This window comes from Brachyhypopomus gauderio, chromosome 19 (genome assembly GCF_052324685.1).
Source record: "Brachyhypopomus gauderio isolate BG-103 chromosome 19, BGAUD_0.2, whole genome shotgun sequence".
NCBI lineage: Eukaryota > Metazoa > Chordata > Actinopteri > Gymnotiformes > Hypopomidae > Brachyhypopomus > Brachyhypopomus gauderio.
Window position 1 is genome coordinate 1,997,289 of NC_135229.1, and position 10,917 is coordinate 2,008,205.

General features: G+C 41.4%; 2 protein-coding genes across 2 annotated transcripts; both read right to left on the minus strand.

Moving 5' to 3' along the window:
- Positions 1-2,532: 2,532 nt before the first annotated feature.
- Positions 2,533-5,561, minus strand: LOC143483261 (macrophage mannose receptor 1-like). The gene is made up of 5 exons (XM_076982085.1): positions 5,280-5,561; positions 4,152-4,496; positions 3,666-3,995; positions 3,160-3,263; positions 2,533-2,705 (listed from the first exon to the last, which is right to left on the minus strand). Exons 1-5 carry the CDS (start codon positions 5,494-5,496, stop codon positions 2,583-2,585), a joined length of 1,119 nt encoding a protein of 372 aa, XP_076838200.1. The 5' UTR covers positions 5,497-5,561; the 3' UTR covers positions 2,533-2,582.
- Positions 5,562-6,123: 562 nt separating this feature from the next.
- On the minus strand, positions 6,124-7,077 carry LOC143483323 (L-selectin-like). The gene is made up of 2 exons (XM_076982166.1): positions 7,004-7,077; positions 6,124-6,557 (listed from the first exon to the last, which is right to left on the minus strand). Exons 1-2 carry the CDS (start codon positions 7,038-7,040, stop codon positions 6,124-6,126), a joined length of 471 nt encoding a protein of 156 aa, XP_076838281.1. The 5' UTR covers positions 7,041-7,077.
- Between the last annotated feature and the right edge of the window lie 3,840 nt (positions 7,078-10,917).

Genomic DNA, 10,917 nt, shown 5'->3' on the forward strand with positions numbered 1-10,917 from the left:
TAACTTCTTACATTTTGACTACAATTTTTTAAATAGCTGTGGTACAAAATATGATCATTTTACCATTAGATAATTAAACTGTCCTGTCCTAAATGAACAGAGAGAGAGCCTGTATTTACTGATGCAGAAATATTTACTACTCTCTCCGTTTGTGCACAAGTATTTCAGTGGGAAACATCTCCATGTAGAGGGGCCATTTTAGCAGAACTTACTGGTGTTTTAAAATAATGATCCTGTAAGGTTTTTCCTACACAAACAGCTAAAAGGATCACATGTATGCAGTGGTATCATATTTTGCCCTGTGACAAAAGTTTAATTTCAATATGACAGAGTCCAATCTGGTCAGTTTGAATGAACGTGGTACTTTCAATCTCTATTACATCAAAACTACTTCACACAAACCCAGACGATACCAATAATTATAATACATGTTAAATCTGCAGTTTTACCTGCTGTTAATACAGCACACCAGGGTATTATCTTTTCATTAAGTGCGATGTGATTATTACTTAACATCTACAGAGTGCTTAACAACTGAGTGCTCAAATATTCTAACTTTTAAAGGGCTCAAATATTAGATGATTTGAAGGGCTTTCTGTGTAGCACAGACAAGCGTCTGAAGGTTCCAAATTAGATTGCAAATTTGAGTTGCAAAGTGGGATCACGCCAAGGACGTAGCTGTCAAATAAGAGGAACTGCTCACTCTGACAATGGCAAACCACAGCGCCGTGACCTCTGCGCAGAAAAACACAACACAGTGAGGTCAAACGACAGATCACCACAGCAACCATCCATCCTTCTACCCCTGCACCAGTCTGTCTGTCTGTCTGTCTGCACCTTGAGCTGTCTCGTTCTCCCTCGACCTGTCTCTCTGTTAGGCCGTCTCTCATTGGCTGGGAGTGGATCTCGTCTTGAGAGTGATTTCTAAGATGAGCATGGAATATAAAGAGGAAAGACAGAGATAAAATCTAGAAGTGGCGTAGGCAGGGAGGGAGCACAGAGACGGAGGTGGGTGGATGAGAGACGGAGGTGGATGATTGAGAGGGTGAAGTAAGTCTGTAGCACCAGGGAGTCAACAACACTGTTTATTAACCAAAGAACAATCGAAACAATCTAAAAACACTAAAAAGAACCATACCAGGGGCAGACAGGCCAATTACACACACACACACACACACACACACACACACACACACAAACCAACAGTAACATCCATTCCTGTCTGATTTACAGGTTGCAGGAAGGTGGTGTGTGGGTGTCCTTCTCTCTCTCTCTCTCTCTCTCTCTCTCTCTCTCTCTCTCTCTCTCTCTCTCAATCTCTCTCTCCCTCTCTCTCTCAATCTCTCTCTCCCTCTCTCTCTCTCTCCACCAACATGTGGCCACCACAGTAAAGTTCTACCAGTTCTGCTGCTTTGGACCCAGACACACACTGGGTCACACAAGACACACACACTGTTAGATCATCTTGTCTTTAAAGGCATTTTATACAGTGATGCAGAATAAGAAATACAGGAAGTGTTTTTAGTGAAATAGCAAAGGTGATGAAAAGGACAGAGGTGACCACAGTTATACGAGTGATGAATGTATCAGGAACACCACTGTTTATTTTTTAATTGCTATTATTTATCTGTAATTGTGTGTTGAGAGCAATCAGACACCTAAAAACCCCCAGCCAAGACAGCGCCTATGTTCGGAAACCGATACACGCTGGCAAACAACAGATGGACTGTCATATCTAACAGCATTTAACAGCTTAAAGTAGTTTAAATGACTGTATAACTATTATTAGTGTTACAAACAACATTCACTTCTAGGATTACGCTATGATAACACATAACAGAAAACCTTTAAATATCAGCATTGAAAAAATAGCAAAAAATATTATTTTAAGATTTCCACCTAACTTTTTCTTGAACTAAAATCGGGCAAAATGTATCAAACATTTACATCTGAACAAATACCTGAAAATTCTGTTCTTATGGTAATATTTTCCAAGTCATTTTCTGTCTTTGTTTCTATGAGTTGTAAGCAGTGAAGACGAAACACACCTCCATCAACACGACTGCTCCTGTCCTCTTTATTAAAGTGACTGTACTCACTTTATTTTTTATTCGCACAGTAAATTCTCATGCAGATAGACCATAATAATATAAGTTTATGAGTGTTAATTTCTGGTTACTGGTAATAAGAGTTAATCAGTTTCAGACTGTTGACATCAAGAAGGGATGTGCTGTATTTTCAGTGCCCTGGACACATAGCCAAAACAGACACAGCTGCTAGTTTTATGATTCCTAAATACATTTTGAAATACTCCATAACCTACAGTAAAAAGTGTCGCGTTCTGTCTGGTACCCAGGCAACCCAATTAAACCACACCCACTAATTAAACAATTATAACACACCCACCAATCACAGCACAAATTCACTACCCCAGTCCCAACCACCAACTTGCTGAATCATCACCTACATTCACCCATTCCTCCACCCATTCCTCCACCCATTCCTCCACCCATTCCTCCACTGGTTCTCACCCTGGCCCTACCACAGCTCCTAAAGCCAAATATATATTTGTATACAATAAATCAACACCCGTGGTTATTTTGTATAACTTTCGGTTTCAGCACAAACACCTTTCCAGAAGGTTCCTGTATCCAGCTCACAGCTGCATTCTTATCAGATGCTTGTATCTTCAGTGCTTGCTGAATCTGCAGAAAGAAGACATGCATGAATCAGAAACACCTCGATTTAAACACCAAAGCCATGCGTTTCAGGAGACAGATGATTTCAAAGGTGCTAGTCTTCAAAGTCTTCAGGTGGGTCATATTCTTGGTATGAGCTGGAGTTAGATAACAGTCAGGTTCATTTGAGGCTTACTGTAGGTTAATCAGTCTTAACGTGGGTTGTTTTTTTTTTTTTTTTTTACCAATTTGAGGCCTTAACCACCACCAATGACATGATAGTGTTGTAGCGTTTGTGCAATACTACAGATATCTATATATCACAACAAATCATTACCTGTGAAACCATGCAGTGACATATATTAGCAAACATCCAAACGAATGAATCTGAATAAATGTTTACTAAAGTGACTAACAGTGCCCAATGAAAGACTGCTCTGAGTTCTCATTTGCATAAAGCAGATGTTGTATGAGAACCTACCCTGTTCAACATTGTTGCCTGCAGTGTTGGGTTGTTTAGATCTGCTGTCCCATCAGAAGAAACATTCACCGATATGATCTGCTTCCTCTTCAGCTTGTCAACATCTGTAAGAGCACAGACGTCACCACCAACGCAAACACAGGTTTTGTAGGTCTCTGTACAATGTTATGTTAATGTTGGAGATGTATCCCAAGTTGATTTCAAATTTACTTTAACAACTAAGACATAAGTGCTGGGTATTAGTGTGATCTGTGATCTCAACTAACAAGGTGTCAGAAACATCTGACTGATGTGGAATTTAATGTAGGCTGTTGAGTTTAATGTAGGATTCTGAGTTTAATGTATGATATCGAGTTTAATGTAGGATTCTGAGTTTAATGTATGATATCGAGTTTAATGTAGCAATCAAAGCATTCCTCAAGTGCATGTCAAAACTGAGAGAGCAATAAACGTGGCCTTGATTCCACACCTGTCCACCTGTAGTGCACCCAGCTGCTGGGACTCACCTCCGTAGCACATGACAGGATTCTCCGTGTTACACGGAGCATCGGCCCAGTTCCCCGAATCATTTGTCATCATGGTAATACAGTTCCCAGCTACGTAAGTTGGCTGTCCCACGGCCCAGTTTCTGAAAAAGAGGCTCCATTGGTCAGACCACTGCCAGGTGTCCAGGAACAGGCCGACCCAGACAGCCAGTCCTCTACCGAATATGCCCGTCAGCAGCTTCTGTTGCCAAGGGGAGTTGATGGTTGCTAGGTCAGTGTACTGCTGTCGACAGTAACTCTGAGCATCCTGCCAGCTTTTGGAAATATTAACCCCAATGTATCCGACACCCGCTGAAAAATAAAAACAACAGTACTTAACACCCAGTTGAACGCAAAAACAATAAGAGTTCAGTGCCTGCTGAAATACAAACAACAGGTACGGATGGTCTAAAAACTTTCTCTCACACTGATGTTGTAAACTTGGTCTGGAAGGTTTTGTTAACTCACCCTGGAAGCACACGAAATACAGAGGTGTCGTGCAATTGTAGTCACGCCAGACACTCCTGACGCTGACGCCACAACTTCCGGTACCATTGGGCCTCCCTGTGTCCCAGTTCTTGAAGTCGAGCAGGTCTCGGGAAGACCAGGCCCAGGTGGCGCTCGAAGCTCTGCTCAGTCCGATCCACACGGAACCGTTGTAGAGCAGATTCACCGCATTCATCATGCCAACCACATCCCCGACACTGTCGGCCGTAGCCAGAGCGCTGAACCTTCCCGTACAGTACAGCAGAGCCTGGGTCCACGTCATGGGTTTGTTCACAAAGTGGTACTGTCGACGTTGAGGTGGGTTACCTGTAGAAGACAGGAAGGTTAAAGGAACACACAGTCCGCTAGGCTCACAGCGTCACCTTCAAAGCAGAGGACGGGTGTGTCAACGTGTGAGGTTCTGATGAAGCATGTGCACACGCCTGTGCTAAAGTTGCCAAGCAACCTATTTGCTCTCTTTGCCTGAGTGGCCCTTCTGATGGAAAAACGAAAATGTGACTAGAAGGAAAAGCTCGTGAACATGAATTACCTATGCTAATACGCTAACTGAAAATTATTATGGTAATTCCTAGTACAGCCTAGTAGTTCAATAAATGTGGATATGGGAGGATGGAGTTATGCAAAAAAAAAGGGGGAATAAAGAATGAGTGGAGAAAAATAAATGGACCTTCAGTGATTTTAGAACACATTTACTGTATATAGTAATTTTACAAATTAAAAGTGTCCTTGTGGTTAGTTAAATGACCACATCTTACACCATTCAGGTACATGGTGACAGGCGACACCTAAATCGGTGGGTTGGGTCTTTTTGTCGTGTTAAAAAAGCTCCTTAAATGTTTGTGCACACCCCTGATTTCGACTGCTGTTCATGGAGGCTTAAACAGCTCATACTAGGACACACAGTGAGTCTACAAAGCATTTCACTCATGAGAAACAACTTCAAAATGTCTAGAAACGTACAGTCAAATATGATATAACGATCAAACTTCCTGCTTCCACTTCTAGCTGGATTTGGGATAGAGGTTAAGTTCTCTTACGGATGTCGGAGGTTACAGCACTAGTGTGATAGGACTGATCACAGGTACTTACTACTTCCGTAACAGATGAAGGGGTTGTCCATGGCACAGTCGTTGTAGTTCCACATCCCGGAGTTATTCGATGTGGCAGCACATCCGTTAAGCAACGTGCCCTCTCCCGGTTGATCACCTGCCCAGGAGCGAAATGTGGTCAAAGCCGCGTCGGACCACTGACTGGAGATCAGTCCGATCCACGCCTTGCTGATGTTCTTCGCTGAGAGAAGTTTCATTACTTCCTTCTCCTCATCGTTGCTACTGAATATCGCCAGGTCTGTGTACTGTTGTCTGCAGTAAGTCAGGGCATCTATCCAAACCACTGCAGAGGTTTGCAGGATGAACCTTGAGCCGGAAGGTGCCGTGTCTGTTGAGAGACGGCATTACAAAATTAATTTAACAATCAGTTATACTGACAACGCAATTTCATTTGAACTCATCTGTCACGTTTTAACTTGTTGGTTAGTTTTCCACAAAATATTGTTTCACAGTGCAACTCTGTCAAGCACTGTTAACCCCGGTCCAGGGCTCGGAAACCAGGTACAGCTGTTGCTCCAATCTCCAATCTTGGGCTTAGGATTTGAGCTCTTTTGCCGTTCATTGGTTTGTGGATCTCCGTGACTTCTCCGTGTCTTGAGTTCTTGCTCGGTGGCTGCACCAGATTGTCCTGACCTGCTGACCTGCTGACCTGCTGACCTGCTCTGCTCTGTCATCTTCAGCGTCACCTTGAGGTCCATCCATTACACTAGTACATTTCCCTACCAAATCTGTTCAAAATAGCATGTTACATTTATCACATTACATCAGTGTTTTATCAGTTCTGTCGTAGAGCTCCACAGTAAAATGTGCTTCACCATGAATAATCAGGATAAGGTCAGAAAAATGAACACTAGCAGGTAGTGGGTGGAAACCAGTGTACAGATATCAGTGGATGGATTACCATTATAGCAGACGAAGGGGTATGTGTAGGTGAGGCAATACCAGTCCTGCCACCCCTCACTGGTCAGTACCGCACACGAGGCCTGAGCACTCCCCTCGTTAGGGTTTGACGGCTTCCAGTTACTATAGGCGGACACGACTTCTCCCGAAGACCAGACCCAGCTCCTCCTGAGGCCGATCCACACCGAATCGCTGTCGTCGGGAAGCACTTGGATCAGCCGGTCCATGTCACTCTTGCTGTACACGGTTGCCAGATCAGTGAACATTTCCCTACAGGTGCTCTGAGCCTCGTACCACGTTACGTTGCGGTTCACGTAGTGGTATATTGGAGACTGAGCGTACGACAGAGCAAAGACATCTAAACAGAAGAACAGAGATTATTACAACCGCTTCAAAATATGATTAAAGTGTACATTCGTTAAAGCTGCAAACAAAAAACTAAGAATATTTTAAAATATGTATATTTTTGTTGAAGTCTTTGATAATGTACCTCTATATAACACACATTTGCAGCAAGACATAAAAGAGGTGTTGCCAAACTACAACTGAAGCCCTGACAAAGTTTCATGTTCATAAATACACTCCGCACACTCTGAGCCACACACTCTCAACCACACACACTGAACCACAAACTCTGAACCACACACTAAACCACACACTCTGGACCACACACTCCGAAACACACACTTTGAACCACACACCCTGAATCACACTCAGAAACACACACTATGAAACTCACACTTCAGACCACACACTCCAGACCACACACTCTGAACCACACACTCCAGACCACACACTCCGAACCTGAGAGCAGCAGCAGTGTGAATGTGGTGGGGCTCATCTCTCCGGGTCTGTACGCCCTCGTCTGTAGGACGTGAAGTGCCCGCAGCCCCTCTGCTCTCCACACTAAGTCTAAGAAACGTCACGTATTCAAATGTCCATCACTATGCAAACTGAAAAAGAGAGGGAACATTTTTCTTCCTGATAAGAACTACAGACTTACATGACGTACAAAATCAATCATTCGCACTATTAGACACAACACAACCCATCTGTTACACCGCAACATTCATGCTAACGTCATGGCCAGTTGCTGACTTGTTTGTGAATATTACTGCATGGCTGAACACGTTCCTACAGTAACACTCAGTGTACTCAGTCTAATGCAGGTAGCTTTCTTCTACCATGGCATCAAGATCCCAAGTAGAAATATTTTAGAAAATTCAATGCTGGAGATTTAAGGTTGATTACAAAAGTTGTACTTATAACTCACTGTTTTACTTAAACATTCTGACAAGATTTGGATTTAATTCACCTTTGCATGGTAAATATTTCAATATTGGAAGACATGGAAGACAAAGCTCCAGACTATTCTTCGTCCTGGCTCCAAGATGGTGGAACGATCTTCCATTAGCTGCTAGGACTGCAGAGTCTATTGCTATCTTCAAGCGTAGACTGAAGACTCACCTGTTTGTTGAGTTCTTACCAGAGCACTAACTCAGCTGATACCACTTGCCGTTGTTCTTAAATTGTATGTCTGTCTATGGTTATTTGTGCTTCTTGGCAAATGTCTAACTTGTAAAACGCTAGGTAATGATATTGACTCCTGTAGTTTAGTAGTAGTCTGACTCAATGGTATCTTGAATTCTGGCCTATCTGTACTATTTCCTAGGATGAATTCTGTGATCAGATGCAAAGCACTTTGTAAGTCGCTCTGGATAAGAGCGTCTGCTAAATGCCATAAATGTAAATGTAAATTTAAATATTGAGTTTCATGTGTATGTGTGGGTGTTGTGTTTGTATATTATGTAATGTATTTCCATTTTGTCCGTTTGAAGTGTGAAATAATTAAATAAAGTTTTATTCACACTTTTTCTCGCACCTTCAGGTCATGTTTCAAAGTCCTCCAGCAGAAGTGACACCTGCCTTGTTTGCTACTTGTAATTGTTGTTCATGGCCATTAGGGGGCAGCAGTTCACTTAACAGTCCTTTGCAATAGCAATACCAGGAATTTTAACAATTTGGTTTTTAACCACTTAACACTCCGCTCAAGAATTAGCACATTGGCACCACACTGGTACCCAAAGGGGATCTAACGCTGAATATCTCAGATGTAACTGTTTAAAACACGGTTACCAGCGTGGAGGTTTCACACCCCGAAGTCTGCGTGTCTGTGACCCTGTGGTCGGTCTGACGTGGTTCTCTTCTCTTCCTTTGAGGAAGTAGGGAGTGGTTCATTCTTATGAATAACATTTGAAAAGAAATACAAAAGAGCATAAAACTTTATGTAAGTATATAATATAATTACAATTATTATAGTTTTTAGTACTGTATAAACACAGACACAAGCAAGAAAAGGTTTATAAAAAATTCTTACATTTAGGACAAGGTTCACAAGCACAAGGTAATTTAATAAAACTCAAATCAAAGAATTTAAGAGAAAAGGTTTTATTACTTAAAGAATTTTTATTACTTAAAAATTATGTAATAATTATAATATAATAATAATATAATAATATATAATAATTATATATTAATAATAATTATGCTGAATTCTGTTAAATAGTGGAAAATGTACCTAAGTTTCCAAATTTAGTGATATTCTTGCCTTGTATTTTATTAACATACAGCATGTCACTCTGAAAAGGCTTCAGATTATAAGATTTTTATGTGAACGTGTGAATCTTTTTATTCACTGTAACACCAAAAGGTTTTGAAAATAATTATTGCTTGTTCTACACAGACACAGACTATGAATCAGCTTAGACCAACAAAAATTACTCTAATTGTGTTTCAGTGATACACACTGTTATGACTCTAAACACCAACTGTGTTTCAGTGGTCCACACTGTTATGACTCTAAACACAAACTGTGTTTCAGTGGTACACACTGTTATGACTCTAAACACCAACTGTGTTTCAGTGGTCCACACTGCTATGACTCTAAACACCAACTGTGTTTCAGTGGTCCACACTGTTATGACTCTAAACACAAACTGTGTTTCAGTGGTCCACACTGTTATGACTCTAAACACAAACTGTGTTTCAGTGGTCCACACTGTTATGACTCTAAACACAAACTGTGTTTCAGTGGTCCACACTGTTACGACTCTAAACACCAACTGTGTTTCAGTGGTCCACACTGTTATGACTCTAAACACCAACTGTGTTTCAGTGGTACACACTCCTATGACTCTAAACACCAACTGTGTTTCAGTGGTACACACTGTTATGACTCTAAACACCAACTGTGTTTCAGTGGTACACACTGTTATGACTCTAAACACCAACTGTGTTTCAGTGGTACACACTGCTATGACTCTAAACACAAACTGTGTTTCAGTGATACACACTGTTATGACTCTAAACACCAACTGTGTTTCAGTGATACACACTGTTATGACTCTAAACACCAACTGTGTTTCAGTGGTACACACTGTTATGAGTCTAAACACCAACTGTGTTTCAGTGGTACACACTGTTATGACTCTAAACACCAACTGTGTTTCAGTGGTACACACTGCTATGACTCTAAACACCAACTGTGTTTCAGTGGTACACACTGTTATGAGTCTAAACACCAACTGTGTTTCAGTGGTACACACTGTTATGACTCTAAACACCAACTGTGTTTCAGTGGTACACACTGCTATGACTCTAAACACCAACTGTGTTTCAGTGGTACACACTGTTATGACTCTAAACACCAACTGTGTTTCAGTGGTACACACTGTTATGAGTCTAAACACCAACTGTGTTTCAGTGGTACACACTGTTATGACTCTAAACACCAACTGTGTTTCAGTGGTACACACTGCTATGACTCTAAACACCAACTGTGTTTCAGTGGTACACACTGTTATGACTCTAAACACCAACTGTGTTTCAGTGGTACACACTGTTATGACTCTAAACACCAACTGTGTTTCAGTGGTACACACTGTTATGACTCTAAACACCAACTGTGTTTCAGTGGTACACACTGTTAGGACTCTAAACACCAACTGTGTTTCAGTGGTACACACTGTTAGGACTCTAAACACAAACTGTGTTTCAGTGGTCCACACTGTTATGACTCTAAACACCAACTGTGTTTCAGTGGTACACACTGTTATGACTCTAAACACCAACTGTGTTTCAGTGGTACACACTGCTATGACTCTAAACACCAACTGTGTTTCAGTGGTACACACTGTTATGACTCTAAACACCAACTGTGTTTCAGTGGTACACACTGTTATGACTCTAAACACCAACTGTGTTTCAGTGGTACACACTGCTATGACTCTAAACACCAACTGTGTTTCAGTGGTACACACTGTTATGACTCTAAACACCAACTGTGTTTCAGTGGTACACACTGTTATGAGTCTAAACACCAACTGTGTTTCAGTGGTACACACTGTTATGACTCTAAACACCAACTGTGTTTCAGTGGTACACACTGCTATGACTCTAAACACCAACTGTGTTTCAGTGGTACACACTGTTATGACTCTAAACACCAACTGTGTTTCAGTGGTACACACTGTTATGACTCTAAACACAAACTGTGTTTCAGTGGTCCACACTGTTATGACTCTAAACACCAACTGTGTTTCAGTGGTCCACACTGTTATGACTCTAAACACCAACTGTGTTTCAGTGGTCCACACTGCTATGACTCTAAACACCAACTGTGTTTCAGTGGTCCACACTGTTATGACTCTAAACACAAA